Here is a 23663-nt window from a genome sequence, read left to right on the forward strand (position 1 = left end):
ATTATTTGCAGTAATTCTTTAAAATACTTTAGTAGTTAAAAAAGATTTTAAAAATAATGTGATGGTCTTTACCAGCCAGAAAATTTTATAATCTTGAAGGGAACTTTAGATTTTACTTTAAGTATGCAATAGTACACATATCAGGAACTTTTTTCTCCTGTGTTAATAAAACACATGCAACCTCCCCCAGGCATCCATCCCACGTAGGGGGAGAAAAAAGAGAAAAAAGAAAAAAAGATTCCTGCCTGGAGTGACCCTAGAAAAGTTACCTAACTTCTCTGAGCCTCCGCTTTCTGTTTTCCTCATTGATAAAGTGGAGAAAATTCTATCAAACTGGCTGTGACGGTCAGATACAATGATGCACATAAAACTTCGGGGAGTGGTAGTTCATTTATTATTTACTCACAATTTCCATCAGACTAAACTGTCACGTCAACCACTTCAATATGGCAATTACCTCTATAGATTTCACTGGGAAAGAAAGATTGTGTTTCTCTTCTGGGGACTAAATAATGTTTAAAATAACCAAGCCTCTAGAAATAGATCTGTTGGGCTGGCTGAACTCCAAAGGGGAGCCTTGTATTTCAAAATGAGAAAGAACAAAACTAAAATCAAACACAGATACGGGACAGAAGCAGGAGTTGCAAGCTTGATTTTGGCAAATCTGGAAACCCGGGCTCAGCAGGCGCGTTGGGGAGGGCGCCGCGGCCCCTCGTAGGTTGGGGACAGTGTGTTGGTGCCAGACTCGGGGGGACTCTTGGCCTGTTTCAGGACTGCGGTTTCCACAGTGCACCCACCTCCAGAGCATACACTGCTGTCTCGTGACGGTGCCACGAGGGTGCCTCTGTTGAATGAATTAATGGTGGCGAAATGGGATAATCCCAATTGGCTGGGATGCCACTACCACGTTCCTCAGAGTTTTCCTTCAGGCCCTTTTCTTCAACTTTTGCTGCCTACTCCTACTTATCCCCTGGTGAGATTCACAATGACAAAATGAACTTAAAGACAACAAAATATACTAGTGGGACAACCTGACAGCAGTTGATTAAGTAAGTAGGCTTCCCCTGAGAGCCTGGTTAATCGCCAAGTGCTTTCTGCATTCAGTTTAGATGGTGAAATTAATCATACGAGTTTCCATTTGCTGCTGTAAACAGCACTAGACCTTCCAGACCATCTGGTTTCTGAGTAAGTCTGAGAATCTTCTCTCGGCCTTTGGTCTGAGGGTAGCTCTAGAAAGCCCTAGGAGTGGCCCAGAGTTTCTCAGAGGAACTAAACACAATGCAGATTTTGGCTGGCGCTTGTGTTGACTCCAAGCCCTGCGAACAAAACTGAGTAGAAGCTTGGTGCACATCTTAAGAGCTGCTCTAACCATCCTGACTTGGTGTGTGTTCTAAAGGGTCTCCAACTGATACAAATCAACCTCCAGCAGAAATTATTCTGATTCAAGAACTTTCGAAGTTTCTTTTTAAGAGTGATGAAAATCAAATTCTTTGCCTTCAGGTTCTCATAACCCATACTGTCACCGCCCAGGTCCACACCTGTCCCCAACACTGGTCTGCTGTGGTGGGCCAGCTTCCCGGCCAGTCTCCCCAACCATCCCACCACCACCGCTGGCTCCCTCTGGCCTCCACACGGCACCCACAGCACCCCCACAGCGCCAGGCGTCGTGCAGCAAAAGCCTAAGAAAGATGACCCCACGCCCCTGCCCAAACTGCCCCGTGGCCACTCAGACTACAGTCAGGCCTCGCTGACTGAGAGCTACTAACCCATGCCCGGGGCTGCCATGAGAATCCTGGAGACGACCACCTGTGTGATGGCTTGTTTTGCAGCATTGGCCGACTCGCCCAAGCGGTTCCCATTCTCGTCTGTGACGGGAATGCCGACTTTGAGTTCCCTGCCGAGCAAAACACATGCAAAGAGGTTCACAGACGCCCTCTCGTGAAAAGGCTGGAAACAGCACTGTGCTGTGGAAGATCAAGTCCCCACTTAATCCAACTAGCCACTCAGGTGTCACTTTTGGCACTAAGGGGCCTGTTTTCAAACACCACGAACAAGTTGTATGACGGGCACAAAAGTAAAATAACACTAGCAAACTCCATTACAGAAAGTATCTCATTTTTAGTAACAATAGGACTGAAAGGGCAAGTATGCTAACTTAAAGATAAAGCTAATTCTTATGCTCACGTGCAAACCTGAGCAACTCTCCAAATGAGAGACACATATATGATATGTGCCATCAGTAACCTAACTGCCTAGACTGACGTAGGACTCATTAGTACGTGGCACTACTGGGTATTAAACTCTAGTTACTAACACTAAAAGTACAGCTCCTATTTGTTACCCTTCCTCGTTATCCATTCCAAACTGCTTTTCCTTGTCCTTTCTTCTCTCCTAATTTTTTGCCAGTGCTATAAAATACTTTCAAAAATAGACATGAATATTATTTTAAAGCCAAGAAGACGGTTCTGGACTGTGGTGGGGGAGAACCTATTTTAGAGAATACACTTGCAGTGCAGAGACCTTCTCTGCCTAGCCCTAGCACAAACATTATGTTAGCTTGAGATCCTCGTTTTAAACGTTTTACTACACAGAAGCAGAAAGAATATTCTATCCCCCCACATGCCCACAGAATACTTTAGTAACTAGCAGGTCATGGCTAAGCTTGCTTCATTAATGGACCCATCTCCGCGCCCGTGACGGATTATGCTGCAGCAAACCCCATGTCTCCCGTAGTCTCCCGTAATTCCGTCTGCAAAGATTAACATGAACTTGTAATAAAAGTTCCGACAAAACTAATTATTCCAAGCGGCTCCACTGTCAAGCACCAGTCCTTTCGACGACTGCACGTGGATCTTACCTTTGCCTCATTAACGGGATATTAATGCAATTAGCAGCAGCTACCGCAGCAAAGGGAACAAAACGTCCTATGAGTGGTGAGACGTGCTGCAGAAAAGAGAATTCCAAAAGCATTACCTTACTCTGCCCGGATGACTAAATGCAAACACTTATTTCTCCCTGAAAACCGCTAAAAACCCAGAGCCTTCCAGCCAGGAGTACTTTCAAAACTCGTGGCCTGGTGGTGTCCATCTATTTCCCGCATGGGCGCACTTCCGGGACACGTGACAGCTTAGCCTGGCTGACGGACTGGGGGGCTTTGGAGTCGCAGAGTCTGGAGTCCACGTACTGGCATCCCTACCTCTCCGGAGGTGTGGGCGCAGGCACGTTCTTCTGCACACAGCCTCTAGCGGGCAGTTAGGGTCAGGGGACATGGGGCACAGTGCCAGGGACAGACCAGGGGCTTGGCAGACGGTGTGGGTGACGGCACCTCCCAAGCTCATTGGAAGACACAACCGGACCTGAACTATTCTGGGAAATAACTGAGAGGCTTGGAGCCAGGCAGGTGAGAAGAAATTCAGAAGCTCTGCTACAGAAATGAGAATCTGGGTACCTTGGTCAATGCATTGAGTCCCAGAGCTGTTGCTACGGCTCCAGTTGTGGCGGAAACATAAGCTGTTCCCAATTCACTGAAAAGAAAGAGAAAGACCGGTGCGTGAGAAAGGAGGGCCATCAGGAAACTTGGGCTCGCCGTTTTCTAAAGAAATGAGGGAAGATGTGAAAGAGCGTGACTAAGAGCGGAGAGCCCCCAAAACAACACCCGCTATCGGTCTACACATAGAAACGCCGAAGGGGAGCAGGCGGACCCCGGAGAAGGGGCACCCCTAGGACACGAGCCGACTGCCACGTACGACGAGCGGCCACAGGGAGCCGGTTCCAGGGTGGGACGCAGGGGCCGTGCGTGCACGACGCCACAGTGCGGGGTGGAGGGAGGAGCAGCCGGGTCTGCGTGTTGGCAGCACGGCTGCTCAAGCGAAAGATACTTCCCCAATATAAACATACGCACCGAAAGCAAACCTGCGCCGCTGTCGTTCTTAAAACGACAGAACCTGTCGTATGGAACTACTGAAAGTCCCGTCCTCGACAGGCAGCCAAGCACAGCGCTTTTCTCTCACTTTAAAAGAAATTTTAGTTCAAAGGGTTGGAAGAAACGAAGGTGTGATAAACACTGCTGGGTGGCGGATTTCCACAGCCTTTGTTCCATTTGGGGAAAGAAGACCGTGTGGACCGTCAAAAGCCATTTGAAGTGATGCAACGAAAAAGAAAACACTTCGAAGTGTTGTACAAGTTGAGCTAAAAGCTGTGGTTAGCTAATCTCTTCAGGACATTGAAACAGTTGTTTACAGGACTGGCTCTGTAGATGATTTATTTTAAAGACAAATCCTGGGGCGCCTGGGTGGCTCGGTCGGTTAAGCATCCGACTTCAGCTCGGGTCATGATCTCCCGGTTCGTGAGTTCGAGCCCCGCATCGGGCTCTGGGCTGACAGCTCGGAGCCTGGAGCCTGCTTCGGATTCTGCATCTCCCTTGCTCTCTGCCCCTCCCCCCGCTCATGCTCTGTCTCTCTCTAAAATAAATAATAAAAACATCAGTAAAACCCCAGAAAGACAGATCCTGTATGAGAGTCCCCCTGATTTCCACAGAGATCGCACTACTGAGCCTGCTACTTTGAACGCTGCTGTCTGGCCACAGGCTCAGGGTAGGTGGGGGCTGTCTAAACTTGCCACAGGCGTTCTGCAGGGGGAGCTCGAGGGTGTGGGAGACAAACCAACCTACCAGCACCACTAACAGCACGAGCCCTGAGAAGGGAGGAGAAGAAACACTACTGAAAACTATGCCCCGTGATATTCCGAACAGTATCAACAATTCGTACGGCACTGAATCAAGGGCACGCTGGAGAAGTCAGGGAACAGTTAACTCTTACAGTCTTACTTTACAGTGAGGGGAGCGTCTCCACTTCTGTTGGTGTAATTGACCACGGCATTGAAGGACTGGTTAATCCACTGCCAGAACAGCACCGCCGGCGTGGTCCTAAAACAGAGCGATCCATCACACACCGGCCATCGCCTGTGACCTAGCCGCTGTGCAGAACAGAAAATGTGAACACCAGTAACCAGAGGGGAGATGGACTGCGGAAGGAGGACGCTAGGGCAGAGACCGTGCATTCTGGGTCGAGGGCTTCGGACCTGTACGGCGGGGCAGATGCTCGCCCTCTGGTTCTCAGCTCCCTCGTTCTTTAGATACGAGTAACACCAAGCTCAAAGGGTTACAGTGAGGAGCAAGTTATCTTCCTTACATTTTATCTTAAATCTGTAAAGAGCCTGGCATACATACAGTAGGCACTCAACAAATGTCAGGTTCCTTCTCTTGGGGAAAAAAGCAGCCATTTGTAGGCAAAGTAGCCCTGATGCCTCCTGACCAACCACATGCACAAGCCTAAGTGTCCATGTCTATAGCTGCACCTACACTGTGTGTCATATGAACGGATTCAAAAGAGAATCTGCTTAGAGCGTTTTTTAATTTTCTTCCCTCCATCTCATTTTCTTTTGGGTCTAAGATTTAGGGAAACATTCAGTCTCCTTTTGAACAACGAAGAGAATACTGTTTATTTAGCACAGGGAAAAGTTAAAACAACCCCCTAAAGTTACAACATCTATACGAAGTGGAACTCAACGTGAAATGACATTTCTTTCAATAAAACTATTCACATACAAAACTGTACTTGAAGCTTCTGTGATGTAAAACGAACTGCTGTCACATTTCCAGAACTTACCTATAAAACGTCATCATACAACCTGTGATGGTCATGTTCATTGGAACCTGAGCTGACATTCTGCCTATCAAAATCATCTTTTCACCAGTGTCGGGATGAAAAGCTGAATCATAGATGTATTTTGCTCTCCATAACTCATTTTCTGTGAGACCAGGAGGAACAATTCCTTGCCTAGGGAAACAAGAAATAACAAGGGAAATTTCATCTTAATTATCTCACCAGTGCTCTAGAGATGTGTAGCTAGAAAGTTCTTGAGTTTCCGCTTACCTGAAACAACCGTGCCTGCAAGTTACTAAGTGAAATTTTAGTAACACAAAAGACAGTAAACACAATGTACATTTCACACCCGTATATCTCAAATCATCTGTAATTTTGAAAAACAAAAAACTTACCTTATATCTTGAAGTACTCAACTCTGAAATATCCTTTGTTTTAAATGACGTATTTAAAAACGTATCTTGAGGGAAGCCTGGGTGGCTCAGTCGGTTAAGCGTCCGACTCTTGATCTTGGCTCAGGTCATGATCTCACAGTTTGCGAGTTCAAACCCCATGTCGGGCCCTGCACTGACAGCACAGAGCCTGCTTGGGATTCTGTCTCTCCCTTCCCTGTTCTCCCCCCTCTCTGTCTCTCTCTCTCAAAATAAATAAGTAAAATTTTTAATAAAATTAAATAAATACATTTTTATTTATTTATTTATTTATTATTTATTTATTTATTTATCTTTAACTTTGCAAACTCTAAAACATTTTTAACCAACTAGACAAAAGCCGTGGCGATCAAGAACATTAATTTATTTTTATTTATTTATTTATTTATTTTATTTATTTATTTATTTAATTAATTAATTTATTTATTTTTAAATGTTTTTTTATTTATTTTTGAGACACAGCATGAGCAGAGGAGGGGCACAGAGAGAGGGAGACACAGAACCCAAAGCAGGCTCCAGGCTCTGAGCTGTCGGCACAGAGCCTGACGCGGGGCCCAAACCCACAAACCGCGAGATCGTGACCTGAGACAAAGTCAGACTCTTAACCGACTGAGCCACCCAGGCGCCCCATTAATTTATTTTTAAACCTACAGTTTGAAACCCTAGGTTAGAAAGGCTCATGGTCTTGTTATCAAAGAAACGCATGTTCGTTGCTAAACGTTTAGAAAACGCAGAAATTCATTACTGCAATGAAAACCACTCAACCCTGTAACTACTCATTCCCACCGGCGCTGTTGTGGTAAACGTGCTGCCAGTGTCTTGCAGGACCTGAATACGCCACTTAGGACCTTTATAAAACACCAGACCCACTGCCTTATGACCGCCTTTTTAAAACGAGAAGTATTTTGTAAATACTTCTATATCATCTATACTGGGTTGAATTCATATCCACCCAGAACCTCAGAATGTGACCCTATTCAGAATCAGGGTCTCTGCAGATGTAACAATTAAAATGAGATCATGCTGAATTAGGGTGGGCCCTAAATCCAATGACTGGGGCCCTCAGAAGAGCCATGTGCAGACAAAGATGGCGGTCCCGTGGTGGCAGAGGCAGAGACTGGAATAATGTAGCTGCAAGTCAAGGAACATCAAGGAATGCCTCGGGCCACCAGAAGCTGCATGAGGGGAAGAAAGATTCTCCCCTAGATCCTTCTCAGGGAGAGGGAGATGGCTCTCCCCACACCTTGACTTCAGACTTCTAGCTTCCAGAACTGCAACAGAATAAATACATTTCTGTTGTTTTAAGCCACTCAGCTTGTGGTAGTTGGTTACAGCCGCCTGCCTTAGGAAACTAACACATCATCTTTTCAAATGCTACAGCATTCCACTGAATCTCAGATAGCAGATTATCCCAATCCCTTATTGTTGGACATTTTAATTGCTGCTAATCTTTTCATTTGTAAAGGATGAGGAAGTTAATCTTCTTATAAATAAATCTTTTCTGCATCCAAGATTATTTAGAAACGAGTACATTTGCTGTGGCAAAAGTTATATGAAACATTGAGACTCTAAATATGCCTTTTATCCTTTTCTTTACTTGACTGTTTTTTTTATTATCAGTGGCAGCAGCAACCTCACTGTTTAAGCAACTCACATGTACACTTAACACACTGTGGTTGATCTGGTTAGTTGTGTTACTGGCTGTCCAGAACATGTTTATCTTTATGTGGTCAGGTAGGAACAAACACCTAGAAAGGCCTGACCCACTGCAAGGTTGTACAAACATTCACCTCTACATCCTATACTTTCAACATTGTTTTGTTGTTGTTGTTGTCAATGAAGTTTTTAGTTTATTTGGAATTTATCTTCAGTTATGAAAATGTGAAATTTGCTTAATTTTGCTTTCCCCCTGGCTGGTCTACCGTGCTAACACCAAGATTTAAATGTTACAGTCATCATCTGCTGACATCCTGTGAATGCCAGGCTTGGTTTTGGGGCTTTCTGTGCAGTTCCCACTATCTACACCTTGTGGGGCCGATCACCACCCTTTTACAGTCCATTTTACGCCTGGTAAGAACAGAGGTCTCTCCTACCATGACTCCTCATTTTCCCTTTCAAAAGCCCCTGAATTATACTCATTATTCTTCCAGACAATGCTTAGAATTATTCTGTCAGTTTTGGGGGCGCTTGGGTGGCTGAGTGGGTTGAGCGTCTGACTTTGGCTCAGGTCATGATCTCGCCCTTTGTGAGTTCGAGCCCCTGGTCGGGCTCTGTGCTGGCAGCTCGGAGCCTGGAGCCCATTTCGGATTCTGTCTCCCTCTCTCTCTCTGCCCCTCCCCGACTTGTGCACACACGCATGTGCGATCTCTCTTTCTCTCTCTCAAAAAAATTAGTAACTACTAAAAAAAATTAAAAAGAACTATTTTGTCATTTTTCAATATCGATTTACTTATTTTAGAGAGAAAGAGTGGGGGGAAGGGGCTGAGAGAGAGGGTGAGAGAAAAACCCAAGCAGGGTCCAGCACAGAGCCTGATGTGGGACTTCATCTCATGAACTGTGAAATCATGACCTGAGCCGAAACCAAGAGTTGGGATGCTCAGCCGAATGAGCCACCCAGGTGCCCCTATTTTGCCAATTTTATATGTGAACACAATTGTATTTGGATTGAAACTCTGTCCAGACTGACTGCATGTTTCTCCAGTTACTCAAAGGCTTCTCTTAATGACCCTCTGTGGTCGTCTAACTTCTTAACGCCTCCGGGTAAGTATATGCCCAGATGTTTCATATACAGGTATATACGTGTTTTGGTCTTAGGAATGATATTAAAAAATATTGTCTTGGGGCGCCTGGGTGGCGCAGTCGGTTAAGCGTCCGACTTCAGCCAGGTCACGATCTCGCGGTCCGGGAGTTCAAGCCCCGCGTCAGGCTCTGGGCTGATGGCTCAGAGCCTGGAGCCTGTTTCCGATTCTGTGTTTCCCTCTCTCTCTGCCCCTCCCCCGTTCATGCTCTGTCTCTCTCTGTCCCAAAAATAAATAAACGTTGAAAAAAAAAAAATTAAAAAAAAAATATTGTCTTATTATTGCTGGTATACGGCAAACTATTGACTCTTTGGGTGTAGCCCACTCATATTCTCTTATTTGTTCCACTAGCTTTTTAGTTGATTGGTAAGAATATCGGAAGGAAGGAAGGAAGGAAGGAAGGAAGGAAGGAAGGAAGGAAGAGGGAGGGAGGGAGGGAAGGAGGGAGGGAGGGAGGAAGGGAGAGTGGGAAGGAGGAAGGGAGGAAGGGAAAAAAAGAAATTGTCTCATGTTTTTAGATCTCTACATCTTTTTTTAAGTTTATTATTTTTTTTAATGTTTATTTATTTTGGAGAGAGAGAAAGACAGAGCGTAAGTGGGGAGGGGCAGAGAGGGAGACACAGAATCTGAAGCAGGCTCCAGGCTCTGAGCTGTCAGCACAGAGCCTGATGCGGGGCTCAAACTCACGGACCCCGAGATCATGACCCGAACCAAAGTCGGACACTCAACCGACTGAGTCACCCAGGGGCCCTTTAAGTTTATTTATGGAAGCAATCTCTGCATCCAACACAGGGCTTGAACACAGGACCCTGAGATTAAGAATCACATGCTCCACTGACTGACCTGGCCAGGTGCCCCTCTTCCTCCTTTTTTTATGTTTACTGAGTTAGTTAGAGCTTCTAGAAAAATACTATACAATACAAGCATCCCTGACTTGCCCCTGACTTTAGAAAGAATGCCTTCTAGTGCAGGATTTTTAGGAGTGTTCTCCTGGATGTAAAAAGGGCCCACGTTCAAGTTTGAGAAAAAGGATTCAACAGCTTTCTTTAGTCCAAGACTTCATGGAATATTTAAAAAGTCAATGGGATAGGACATCCTCAAGAATGGCATGCAGGGGCATGCCTGGCTGGCTCCACAGGTGGAACGTGCAACACTTGATCTGGGGGTTGTAAGCCTGAGCCCCATGTTGGGTTTGGAGATTACTTAAAACCTTAGAAAACAAAAAAAATGGGATGTAAACTTACTCAAATTTGACTACGGAAGCCAACTTGTCTCTCCCTCTCTGGGTGTCTCTCTCCTTCTCTTGGTCTCTGGTGTTGGGGGGAAATATCCCACAGGATTGCTTTTCTGCAGAACTGTCTGGGAAGTTCAGTTCTCCTGTTTCATCATTTAGTGCGATACTGGCTGCTACTGTGGAATGTGTGTTTCTTACCATATTAAAGACACACTGTACCTTATTCCCAGCTGAGAAATTACTTTCTGAGAAACACATGGATAATTTCACCTTCTTTTGGGCATCTATCAAGATGTGACTTTCCTGCTTTGGTGTGATAGATTACAGTGACAGATGCCCTAAAGTAGATCATCTTTTTTATTCCTGGAATAAACCCTACCTGTTCAGGTTTTAACGTAAGGCTGGATGTGATGTGCCAGGATTTTATGTCGGAGTTTTGCCTTATGAATTTGTAAGATGGGCCACTGCTTTCTTTCAGCACACTTCTGTCATTTACAGTACCAGGGTTGCACATGAATTGGGAAGGATCTCCTTTTTTTCAGGAAATTACATCAGCTTTATTAAGGTATAATTTAAACGCAATAAAAGTCACCCATTATAAATGTACGATTTGATGAGTTTTGGAAAATGTACACAGTGGTGTGGCCACCTCCAGAATCATGGTATGGAATGTTTTCATCTCCCCAAAAGTTCCTTCCGTTCCTTTCTGCCACTTCCTGGCAACCCCCAGTCAGCTTCCACCTTTTCCTCTGTATCAGAACTGGCAAACTACAGCCCATGGCCTGCTTCTGAATGGTTTGTGTGCTAAGAGTGGTTTGTACGTTTTTAGACAGTTGTTTACAAAAAAAAAAAAAAAAAAAGGCAGCGTGCTTGGGAGGCCCAGTCAGTTAAGTATCTGACTCGTGGTTTCGTTTCAGGTCGTGATCTCGTGGTTTCGTGAGTTCGAGCCCCACATCAGGCTCTGTGCTGACAGCGCAGAACATGTTTGGGATTCTCTCTCCCTCTCTCTCTGTCCCTCCTCACTCATGCTCTGTCCCTCCCTCTCAAAATAAATAAATAAACATTAAAAAAAAAAAAAAAGCAAAACAACACAGAAGAATATGCAAGAGAGAATATGCAGACTGTATGGCCTGCAAAGCTGAAAATATTTACCACCTGGCCCTCTGTGGGAAAGGTGGGCCACCCCACGCCCTTCACCGCTGGAAGAGCACCCCGGTTCACTCCCCACGTCTTTGTTTCTACTCTCTCACCGAGACAGCTCCGTCATTAATGCCCTGCCACTGCCTCCCGAGAAGCTTCATCATGCTCTTACAAAGAACCGTTAGCTTCTTTGCAATGTGTTTGTGCCTTTTCAACCCCTCTGTCTTTTCCTCTCCACCTCTCCTCTTTTTATGGCGCTTGTTCCAGATTCATAGAACACCTGCTTTTCTGAATTCCTGACTGTGCTTCTGCTGTCCTCCCTGCCTTGTTCTTCAGTACTTTCGTATATGCTTCTAGGACTGCTGTCCGGCTATTCTCTCTTTACGCGCAAGCACATGCTGAGATCCGGCCAGCCTCAGAGCTGGTCACAGAGTTTACAGGCTGCCCTTGGTTCCTTCCCCAACCACCCACGTGACCAACCACCAAACTCCCGCCTTGTGTATGCGGCTTGTGGCCCGAGTGCCCACTGCTCCGATTCTCAGCTTCCGGCGGACTCTCCCCGAGAGCAGGAGTCTGTAAACTACTGTTTCTGGCTTGTCTGCCTCACTAGCTAAGAGTGGCTTTTAAGTTTTTAAAAGGATTGTTTAAGAAACAACAACAACGCAAACGCCAAACTAAGAAAAACAGGCGACAGAAACCCTTTGTGGCCCACAAAGCCCGAGATATTCTTATGTGGTCTTCGATGGAGACAGGTGTGACCACTGCCTTACTAGAGCATCTGTCTTCTCTGACCTCACGACAGACTCTTTGAGTTGATGAACTGCAGCCCAAACCTACAAACCTGCCACCGGCATCTTTCCATCTGAGCTCCTGCCTATGCGGTTTATTCACTGAGGTTCCAGCTCAGAAGCAACCAACCTACCCTAATTCTTAACAACTTGTTTTCTACACGATGCTGTCTCCATCTGGAGACAGAAAGATACACAGGGGGCTACAGATGCTGGGGTGTACTTAAGAGGAGGAGGCAGAGCGCTGGGAGAGGGGACCTCACAGATTGGTACTTAGGAGCTGGAGGGATGGCTGTCTTATTTCCAGGTTACTGTGAACCCTGGGTATCTGCATTCAGGCTCAGCATAAAACAGGATAAGCTGTGTGTTCCCATTTCCTCTTCTTTTTGGTTAAAAAGAAAGTTGTAAAATCACTAAGTGAAGGTTTAGAGACAATAGGTCACGTGACAACCTATTACTATAGTCACCAAAAAGCATAGCCGTTAACGTTACCTGTAATCATGCACCACTCTTCTAGCATTCTCTAGTTGTTCGTTGCTTAACAGAATATTCCTGGGGTCTGTCACAGTGAAGAAATGATTGGCTCGTCCAACAAAGGTGCTTTGATCCCATCGAGGTTCCTTGATGTTAATGTTTGCTGGAAGTTCTCCAGACATCGTCCTGGACTCTGCAGAGGGTCAAAAAGACAAGTCTAGTCAAGGCTCACAATGTTCCAACAGGTTTTACAAACTTAGAGTCACATCAGCCTTCAGGCAAAGATTTATGTACATTCCTATTTACAAAAATAACTTGGCTATAACTGGCAGAAGGACCATCTACATCCAAAGCTTACTTTGTCCACAAATCCCACCTGATCTTAACCAAATTTCACTAATTTCCCACCATATTTCTCTTTATAAACACATAGTGTCTCATCACTCCTTAACTTTTGGAAGCCTAGAAATACTCTAGAAAAAAAGAAATCTAAAAAGTTAAAATTAACATCAGCAGTAACAGGGTCTGAAGTTTGAAACCCCTTTTCTCAAACTACTACTGCACTCTGGTCTATTAAATTTGTTGTTTCTACCAGTAGAAGTGACTAATGCAAAAAAGGGTTAAGTAAATGCTAAACATCCTACAATTAGAACAAGATTCAGATTCAGGCAGGCTTGTTGAGCATATAAGCCACCAATCAAAAAGACAAGTTATGTTCTTCAATCTAACATAGTGGAAAAAGCACAGTGACACAATCCCATGAATAAGAGTAAAACTGTAGCATTTAGTGTAGTTTGTGGCTAAGGACCATTACTATCTTCCCCAAAGTAAATAATTTCTTTCTCTGAGTGATACGCACTTATTTTTAAAACTGCACTGAATTATTAAAATGCATGCTTATGGTAGTATTCTGAATAATGTAAGCTTATTGGAGAAAACACAGAAGAAACAAAACCTCTGCTAATTTAGCCACACTGAAATAAACATCTTTAATGTTTTGGTAATTCCTTGCAGGCATTTTTTTATACATATTATCATATAAGTAAAAAAATAAAGTTGATATCATACTCTGTATTTTAATTTCCTCATTTTTTTTGTTTTGTGCTTATTTCATGAGCATTTCCCACGGCACTAAATATTCATTTTGGGTATATAACAACACCTTTAATGTTTAAGTTATTTCCAGTTTTTCACCATGATAAATCATGTTGTATCCTTGTCTCTGATCTCTTCAAAGCTGGTGATCTCCTTAGGCTTGATCTCTGCATGACATTAGCAGATTGAAGGACTGGATCACTATGAAGGCTTCAAACCATTGCTTTTGTATTCCTGTCTCCCTCCCCTACATTTCTAATACCAGTTCGAACAGCAGCTTTCTTCTCCAGGTGCTTCACAAGTTCTTAGGTACGGTAAGATGCCAGGTGCAGACGCTAGGCACTCTGGTCACCGGGCTTTATCAAACTCTCAATACGTATCACAGCCCACCGGATCAAAAGCGAACGTGTTAGGACAACAGACGTGAGAAATCTAGTGCGTGTGACATAGCCGGTCAGGAAGAGTGAGAAGGTAAAAATCAGGTCGGCTCTTCATAAAGCCAGCTGGACTAGCAAACACAGATGAAGCCAACTGCAAAGTTAATGGGAAACCATACTTCTCCCGAGGTCACGATGCAGCTGTAAAGTGTCATAACACTGTCCCCTTCTTTGAGTGACCACTGCTTTCTTATCTCACCCAGACACCTTGTTTTCTATAATCACAAACTGTTAGAAACTTTGCTATTGGAAATCCAACAGAAAGAACGAAACATTCCACTCTTCACAAAGAAAAGGAGCCTGCTAGTATCCAAAATCTATAAAGACCTCACCAAACCGAAAAAGACCTCACCACACCCGAAAAACAAACAATCCAGTGAAGAAATGGGCAAAAGACATGAATAGACACTTCTTTAAAGACATCCAGATGGCCACCAGGCACATGAAAAGATGCTCAACGTCACTGCTCATCAGGGAAATACAAATCAAAATCACACTGAGATATTACCTCACGTAGGTCACAGTGGCTAAAATGAACAAATCAGGAGACTACAGATGCTGGCGAGGATGTGGAGAAACGGGAACCCTCTTGCACTGTTGGTGGGAATGCAAACTGGTGCAGCAGCTCTGGAAAACAGTGTGGAGGTTCCTCAAAAGATTAAAAAATAGCACTGCTAGGAATTTACCCAAGGGATACAGGAGTGCTGATGTATAGGGGTACTTGTACCCCAATGTTTACAGCAGCACTCTCAACAATAGCCAAATTATGGAAAGAGCCTAAATGTCCATCAACTGATGAATGAATAAAGAAATTGTGGTTTATACACACAACGGAATACTACTTGGCAATGAAAAAGAATGAAATATGGCCTTTTGGAGCAACATGGATGAAACTGGAGAGTGTCACGCTAAGTGAAATAAGTCATACAGAGAAAGACAGATACTATATGTTTTCACTCTTATGTGGATCCTGAGAAACTTAACAGAAGACCATGGGGGTGGGGAAAGGGGAAAAAAAAGTTAGAGAGGGAGGGAGGCAAACCATAAGAGACTCTTAAAAACTGAGAATAAACTGAGGGTTGATGGGGGGTGGGAGGGAGGGGAAAGTGGGTGATGGGCACTGAGGAGGGCACCTGTTGGGATGAGCAGTGGGTGTTGTATGGAAACCGATTTGACAATAAACTTCATATTAAAAAAAAGGAAAGAAAAGAAAAGGAGCCTGGATTCCCAGCCTAGGTGTGGAGTTTATCACAGAGTTTCTGGACACGACATTCCACAAATTTTTAACTCTGTAATTTCCAAGGAAACAGGGCAGTGGGACCACTTCAGGGTCTAGACCTTAACACGCAGCCCTGGTTGAAGCCAATGAAAATACTGTTTCACTGAACTTCATCTAAAGTCCACTGTTCTCCAAGATGCTCTATAAGATTTATCTCCTCCTTTGTTGGTTCCTCTGGTGTGTGGTCTCCCTCAACGCAAGAAGCCAACGAACATGACTTTGTTGACTACAGCTTTGTCCCTGCTGGGTTTTGGCTGACTGGGCTATGGTAAGAGAAAACGTCTTAAATTTCAAACTAGAACACATCAAAATCAAGGGCTATGTAGTACACATCAAAGAGTTGTGCCACTGTTATGAGAAATGTCTAAATTATGAATTCGAATACATCAAATGTGTTACTTACAAAACATATACAAAGCAAAACAAAAACTCCAATTCACACCCAGGAGAGCAGTAGCTTCCAGACTTGTCTGCTGAGACACCTTCGTGCCCCGCAGGGAGTGGAGGGGACTCAGCAGGTGGGGCTACAGCAAAGGATGTTGACAAGGAGTGACCAGCATGAGGAAAAGCAGGACAGGGTGGTGTCCTAGAAAACAGGCCAAGTGAATCCCTTGGTAGTCCAGCTGGCCAAAATGAAGAACACCTTGGTAGGTGGTTACTCCCATTTTGGGAATGTGAAGACAGGAGAATACAGCCCCCTGAGGAGCCAGTCTAGGGGGAGAGGAACACTGCAGAACTCTGCACGTTCTAAAAACTCTCAGCAATGGTGGCTGCAAGTAGGGAGAGATGGTACACACACGTTAAGTGTTCCTCCTTAGGGAACGGTTTGTCCCCGCAAAGGCAATTACTATCTCCTGTCTAGAGATTCCGACCCAGTAGGCCTAGCAGAAGGCCAGGCATGAGATTTTTTTTTTTTTTTTTTTTACATTTATTTGTTTTTGAGAGACAGAGAGACACAGAGCACAAGTTGGGGAGGGGCAGAGAGAGAAGGAGACACAGAATCCGAAGCAGGCTCCAGGCTCTGAGCTGTCAGCACAGAGCCCGATGCAGGGTTCAGACCCATGAACCGTGAGACCATGCTCTGAGCCGAAGTTGGACGCTTAACCGACTGAACTACCCAGGGGCCCCTGACCCGCCATTTTTAACTGCACCACACAAATGAGGAAGACGGAGGCCCAGAGGCTGCAAATAACTTGCCCGGGTTGTGTGACTGGTGCTGGTGGCTGAAGACAAGCTGGACAGCCCAAAGCAGGACTGCACTCCCGGGCATTGGTCTGCCAGCTCTCTCTACTCTACTCTACCGCTCTCATTTAGCTATTTTTCCCCTCAAAGTACATCAATTAACGCCTGCACAGAACTGGTATCTTTGAGGCCCTCCTTTTTTGTTTAAATACTAACATGTCTACGGACACTATGAAGTTCTGCACTACAAGGACCCTGTGGTGACCCTAGAACATGTGAGCAAGAAGCAAGCTGTGGAGGCCTTCTTTGCCTAAAGGAGGAGTCCTTCTTTAGGCAAAGGAAAAGGGGAGAGATGGAAGAAAGGAACCCCAACACGTCTGGAGTTTCTATTACATGCCAGGAACTGGGCTAGATGCTAGCCTAAGAGTGCCAGCTCCTGCTACACGCCGTGGCAGAAGAGTCTACCTCAGCTCTCCTGACAGCGTGCTCAACGAGGAGGAAAGCAAGATCCTGAGATGCTACTCACAACTAATCCTCACCTACCCAGCAAGGGAGCTAGGAGGCTGATCTTCAGACTCCCGGCCAAGCCCACCAAAACCCCAACCCTGAAAGCTTTTAGTGATGGGCCCTGTAAGGACCTGTGGTAGGCAGAATGATGCCCCTCCCCAACATGTGCACGTCTTAGCCGCACGCACCGTCACCTTCTGTGACCAAGGGACTCTGCTGCTGTGACTAAGGCAGGGCTCTTGAGACTGGGAACCACCGGGGCTTACTCAGGTGGGTCTGATACGATCACAAGAGCCCCCACGAGAGAAAGAGGAGGGCAGGTGAGGCAGAGCCGGAAGAACAGATGTGAGACGAGCAGACACTGGGGTGACGTGAGGCGGTGAGCCAAGGCACATGGGCAGCTCCTGGAAGCTGCAAAAGTCAAAGAGCCTCCAGAAGCCTTCTCTCTCTGCCCCTCCCCAACTTGTGCTCTGGAGGCTCATTTTAGACCACCGGACTCCAGAACTATCAAATAATGTGCTGGTTTACAAATATTAATTTTGTCGTGGTCTGTTATAGTGGCGAAAGGAAACTAATACAGCACCGTTCTCCCTACTTAGAAAGGATTTCAAATAGCACTGTACGTTGGCATAAGAAATACCAGTTAGCCTTCATAACCTGTCTCTGCCCCCCCATGCATTTCAAAAACATGAAGCCTCATCAGGAATGTCATATTAACACGCTTACCAAGACAGCTGGTCTCAAACCAGGTAAATTTTTAATTATTAACTGTGATGCCCATGTTTCAATTAGCCAAGCCTTTTTCACACATGAACCTTCAAGCACACTTCCACTTTCTCAACTTTAAACAAATCAACCAGTGTCTAGAATCAGGAGTTCCACTTTCGGGTTTTTTGGTTTTTTGTTTTTTTTTTCTTTTCAAAAATGTATTTCTTATTCCACATTAAAAACCAGTAGGGCCATGGGGCACCTGGGTGGCTCAGTCGGTTAAGCGTCTGACTTCAGCTCAGGCCATGATCTCACAGTCCGTGAGTTCGAGCCCCATGTTAGTTCTGCACGGACAGCTCAGAGCCTGGAGTTTGCTTCAGATCCTGTGTCTCCCTCTCTCTCTGCCCCTCCCCTGCTCATGCTCTGTTTCTCTCCCAAAAATAAAATAAAAACATAAAAAAAAGGGGGGGGCCCAGGAGTGGTCCCGCCACTGCCCTGGGGTACTTGTCTCCCCTCCTGTCCACGCCCGGGCCTGGGTGCTCTGACTGCAGACCAGACAGCAGCACTTTGTGCACCGAGCCAGGGTGCTGGGGGCTGCAGGCTGAGGGGGCGCCGAGGCACTGCTGGGGACCCCTCTTATCATTACCCCAGGCACGCTGCATTTTCTACCTGGAGCTGGCTAAGGGAGGGGACTGAGACCCATCTGGATCTCTGATCACGCAGCCATCTCCAGGGTGAATGAGCCAGCGTGGCCTCTGCCACCACGCGGGGGTCTCTGAGGCATGCCCCCTTTCTGCCTGCTTGCTGGGCCATGACTGGGCCTGACCGTTTGGTCAAACCACCACGTCTTGGGTGCCCACTGACTGGCAGATGGCACTGGCCCCCACATACTGGGTACTGACCAGCTGTTTGCGCTGGAGGGTTGGGGGTGCCCCCCTTGGGCACCTCTGTAGGGAGGAAGCCGAGTCCCCAGGGGTGGGAGGAGAAGGAATGAGCTTGGTTTCCTCACAGTCTGGTTCACCCATAAAATGAGCAGTCATCTGAAGGTTTGGGGTTCCTGGGCTAGCTCCCTCACCCTGACTGGCTTGAAACTGGTCCAAGATCAGACACCTTTTTAGAGAGATGTTCTCACACACAGCTGAGCACATGGTTCTGACAGTTTTTCATGAACAACGGATGCTGACAGTTTTATGACAGATACTCATCAACTAGGAATTTCTGCAGAGAACCCCGGAGGAAGTCATCGTGATGTACAACCTTGTGATACTGGTGGCAGGAGGAATGATCAAGAAGCCAAAATGGTTCAGAAGAAAGTTTCAGAGAACAAGATGTACGTCTCTGGACTGCCAAAGCAGCACGGATAAGGAAAAATGCAATACCTTAAAGGGATGCCTGCACGGGACGCCAAAGAATGTGTTCAAGAATGCGTGAGTTTACCAGCTTTATCACACCTGAAGCTAATGAAAGAGTCATCTCGAGAATCAGAAGACAGCAGTGGGGGGGATGTCCCCTTCGCACGTCTACCTGAGGCCTTCACAGTTACGCGGAACTGCTGAAATACCTTCAGAAATGATGCCACAGAGAGAGAGACAGGACTGTGGAACATCACAGCCACGGAGGCAGTAAGTGAAGACCTCCCCCAGCAGGAACTTAGGAGCCAGTTCCCGGCCACTGTGACAACTGCACATGCCCAACAGCAAAATGCTACGGTTTACACAACACCATCTTGGCACACTTCTGACGTTCAACAGACTCAGCTTGCACGATCTGAAATGATGGAATAGGGGTTGCTGAGGAGGGAAGGAGGCTGTGAAGAGTCCAGCACAGAGATATTACGGGGAAACGGCTGGTGAAGGTGACGTCTTTATATGTTAAAGTAGCTGTAAGGAGCTTCCTGAAGCCTGACCAAATGAGGTATGAATTCTTACTCAACAATCTTTTCCATGAGGGGTGCCTGGGTGGCTCAGTCAGTTGAGTGTCTGACTCTTGACTTCAGCTCAGGTCATGATCCCAGGGGGTTGTGGGATTGAGCCCTGCATCGGGCTCTGCACTAAGCATAGAGCCTGCTTAAGATTCTCTCTCTCTCTCTCTCTCTCTCTCCTTCTGCTCCTCTCCTCAGCTCATGTGCTCTCTCTCTCTTAAAAAATACATACATACAGGGGCACCCGGGTGGCTTAGTTGGTTAAGCATCCGACTCTTGGTTTCGGCTCAGGTCATGATCTCACGGTTTGTGAGTTTGAGCCCACACCTGACTCTGTGCAGGTGGTGTGGAGCCTGCTTGGGATCCTCCCTCTCTCCCTCTCTCTCTGACTCTTCCCCGCTTGTGCTCTCTTTGTCTCTCTCAAAATAAATAAATTAATTAAATAAGCAATTAAATAATAATTAAAAAAATATACAGACAGACATACTTTATAAGTTTTCTGTGGATGACTGACATCACTTTGCAATTAAAAGAAAGGCAAAGCGGGGCGCCTGGGTGGCGCAGTCGGTTAAGCGTCCGACTTCAGCCAGGTCACGATCTCGCGGTCCGTGAGTTCGAGCCCCGCGTCGGGCTCTGGGCTGATGGCTCAGAGCCTGGAGCCTGTTTCCGATTCTGTGTCTCCCTCTCTCTCTGCCCCTCCCCCGTTCATGCTCTGTCTCTCTCTGTCCCAAAAATAAATAAACGTTGAAAAAAAAATTTTTTAAAAGAAAGGCAAAGCTTTATCACTTAGAGACAAAATCACTTGGAATGAACTCAGGATGTGGCTATCTGGCACCATTACTAATTAGAGAATTAGACTGGATTTAAATGACATTTCCAAAGAGATTATTTTACAAACTATATATGTTGATTCATTAATTAACCCCTGAGAGGGGACAGAAATAATCTCTTAGGAGGAAACTGTCAGAATTCAAACCCTTGGCTAAGGGTTTGCATAAATATAGTATCAGGGAGCTTCATCAAAATAAATTTCTCCAAGCCTTTTTATTCATTAATTCACAAACAAAATTACTTGATATATTCAGTATCCACTGAAGGCCTCCCTTGTACCCAACACCGGCTTGGTCTTGCGTTTGGAAAGACCCAATATATACTGTGAACAGTAGTTGAAAAACAAACATTTTAATGATCACAACCTAAACTTCCCCCCAAAAACCTGCAGACATCCTTCGTACACAGAGCTTATTATGCATGGACATCGCCCAACTCTGCCGATAAAGTCTTTAACTGAGTTATCAGATCACAAATCTTGCTGAGTGACTCTGGTATCCAACTCTGTACATAGTTCTCAAGAATATCCGTCACATGGAGTAAGCCTGCTCTGAAGTACACAATGACTAAGTCACAGAATCCATAAGCTTTTAAAGCCAGAGTGGCATGACAAAGTTCCTCTACTCATAACACAGGACTACATGATCGATCATGGGCCTACTGGCAACGTTAATGAACTCCATCTCCTTCCAAGTCATTATTCAAATTACACCACAGTCTTCGCGAACAATTCTGGGAGGGCATTTCTGTTAGGTGTCACACAGTCCGTGCACAGCTACACAAAGGCGAAAAACCACCCCCCGGTTCCTAGAACCAGGACCACCTTCTACTACAGATAAGCCTTCACGGCTGCTGAAGTCTGCACCAATTAGGCAACGGTGATCCGTTTGGTTTCCATCCGTTTGGTTGTACTTAACCAACTGTCTCATAACTTGGGATCCCTGAATGGAGGTATAGTGGTTAGGAGACTGTGTTTGTGGAGGCAGCAGATCGGAGTTCAAATCCCAGCTCCACCAATGACTCTGCGACCTTGTATGCATTAGCCCACTGTTCCAAGTTTCTGGATCTTTATGGATGAAACTGGGATATTACCTAATAACCACCACTAATATTTAACAACCATCTGTTCTAAGAGCTTTCCTTAGATTACCAACTCTTCTAACCCTCACAACAGTTCAGTTTCCTGAGCTAACCTGCTCAAGTACGTAGGGGTATTGAAACATTAACCTAAGTCCTCTGGCTCCTCCAGAACCCTGCTCCTGGGAGAAGGGGTTGTAACCAGGATAGCATTTCCCCGGAGATTCCGATTCAGTAGAGCTGTGGATGTGGCCTTGGAAATAGATTTTTGAGAAATACACCAGGGGAATCCTATGATTAGGTAAGTTCGAGAAACACCATGGGAAGAAGATAAAAATAATAAATAAATAATGACCAAATGCCCTCCCAGTTAAGGGAAGATGCTTACCCTTTTGGAGGGCCAGTGTAGACATTTAGACGACTCCCTGGCCGTTAATACTGGTTGCTGGGTCTGTTCTTTCTGGCTGGTTCCTGATGAGAGTAGCTTCCTGCCCTATGGCCTGGTCCTGCGAGCACTTACCCTGACAGTGTATGGAATCAGAACGGGACTGGACCAAATGCACTGTGGACTAGAGTCCTGATTCTGTCACTTCCTTTGTAGGCATGTCACTGGGTGACTCACTTCACATCTCTGAGCCTCAATATTATCATCTATAGAATGGAGATAAGAGGTGGCTCAAAGAGCAAGCTGAGGTACACAAGAGAGCTTTAAACCTTTATTAATTGTAAAATGCTAAATAAAGGTAGGAAACATTTCTAACAAGCCAGTTTCCTGTGAGTGGATGTCCTCACTGGCTGAAGTCCTGCCCATAAATACAGTCACTGGCAATGGTGGTGGTGATGGGGTTGGGGGAGAAACGGACTGGAGCTTGGCTGCTTGAAGATGATGATCGAAAATGTCTATCAAAAATAACTTCCCTCCAAGATAAACTTTGTTTCAAACTTTTAGCTACATGCCAAGAAAATGCTTAAATATTGGAAAAAATTTTTTTGCCAAAACTTTGCAGGAAACAAGTTAGCAGAGAATATGCTTTTTATCAGGGACTTAGTAACAAAGACCTTTAACCCTGGCTAAAGATTAACGATGGAAATTAGATTATTAAACTGTACCCTTGCTGTTGATTAGAACAACTGCAGTTTGAAAGAGGTAAGAAAGCCTAGTTGCCCTGGTTTAGTTAGGGCCAGGCAGGTGTGAAACACCCCGTCAAAGTCACTGTCTAGGCGATGTGACTGAGTGCCCACTATGCCAGATGCTAGGCTTTCCGGGATTATTCGATGCCGAAGCCTCATTTCTGTTCTCCAAGAAAACGTCCCCAGTTTTGTAGAGTTGCTCAGAAAAGTCAAGTTCCACACCCAAGATGGCACAACCTGGAATCAGTGCTTCTGTCTGACTTTCCACCACGCTTCTGACCCCGGGGGGCCCACAGGTGATGTGCCTGCCAGGGGCAATCACCCTAACTCAAGAAGCCTAAACAGCACATTTACTAATTTGTTTGGGCTGGTCGTCCAGGCACAGGGTTCCTTTCTCGAGGGTGTGGCCACACAGGAGACCAAATTACAGACCAGGAAGTTGAATCCTGTGCAAAGAACTAGATTCCTTCAAAGCGCATTTCCACTCATCAATGGCTTTCTGTTGCACACTTTCCTCTATTCCAGGGGGGCTTTTCTAGAACCGAGGGAAGACATGGAGAATTAATGCCTTCTGCCTATCTCCCTGTCAGCACCCTCCCCGCCCCCTACTTCCCACCCCACAATGCAGATCCCACTCTTGGATTAACTTTAAAACATCCCAGTGACAATACAATCATCAGTCATATTCTAGCAGTCAAGATCAACTTTGGGTATGGGTTTCTTAACCAATTTCTTAGGATGGGGTGAAGTTCTCATCCATTTTCTTTCTTTTTTTTTAATGCTATTGGTTTCTACTTGAGATGGTGGCATCAGCCTATACAAATGTTAACATACTATTTTAGACATATTCAGTTGAATATTTTACCACCCACTTTAAAGAATCAAATCATGGGGGCGCCTGGGTGGCTCAGTCGGTTAAGCGTCCGACTTCAGCTCAGGTCGTGATCTCGCGGTCCATGGGTTCGAG

The 23663-nt window shown here is 45.6% G+C and overlaps 1 protein-coding gene across 5 annotated transcripts in view; it reads right to left on the reverse strand.

The window, feature by feature from the left end:
* The window catches only part of SFXN1 (sideroflexin 1), a 40780-nt gene that overhangs the window by 14590 nt on the left and 2527 nt on the right, over positions 1-23663 (reverse strand). For 3 of the 5 annotated variants that reach the window (XM_043595582.1, XM_043595601.1, XM_043595591.1), the window contains exons 2-7: positions 12547-12721; positions 5667-5837; positions 4826-4924; positions 3449-3524; positions 2858-2943; positions 1767-1894 (exon numbers count right to left, since the gene is read on the reverse strand). In XM_043595582.1, coding sequence (XP_043451517.1) covers positions 1767-1894; positions 2858-2943; positions 3449-3524; positions 4826-4924; positions 5667-5837; positions 12547-12710 — 724 coding nt within the window. In that variant the 5' untranslated portion in view covers positions 12711-12721. Of the gene's footprint in view, positions 1-1766; positions 1895-2857; positions 2944-3448; positions 3525-4825; positions 4925-5666; positions 5838-12546; positions 12722-21953; positions 23220-23663 lie in introns of those variants that run through there. The other 2 variants (XM_043595573.1, XM_043595609.1) reach the window with 2 other exon arrangements.

Source organism: Prionailurus bengalensis, chromosome A1, assembly GCF_016509475.1.
Source record: "Prionailurus bengalensis isolate Pbe53 chromosome A1, Fcat_Pben_1.1_paternal_pri, whole genome shotgun sequence".
NCBI classification, from domain to species: Eukaryota; Metazoa; Chordata; class Mammalia; order Carnivora; family Felidae; genus Prionailurus; species Prionailurus bengalensis.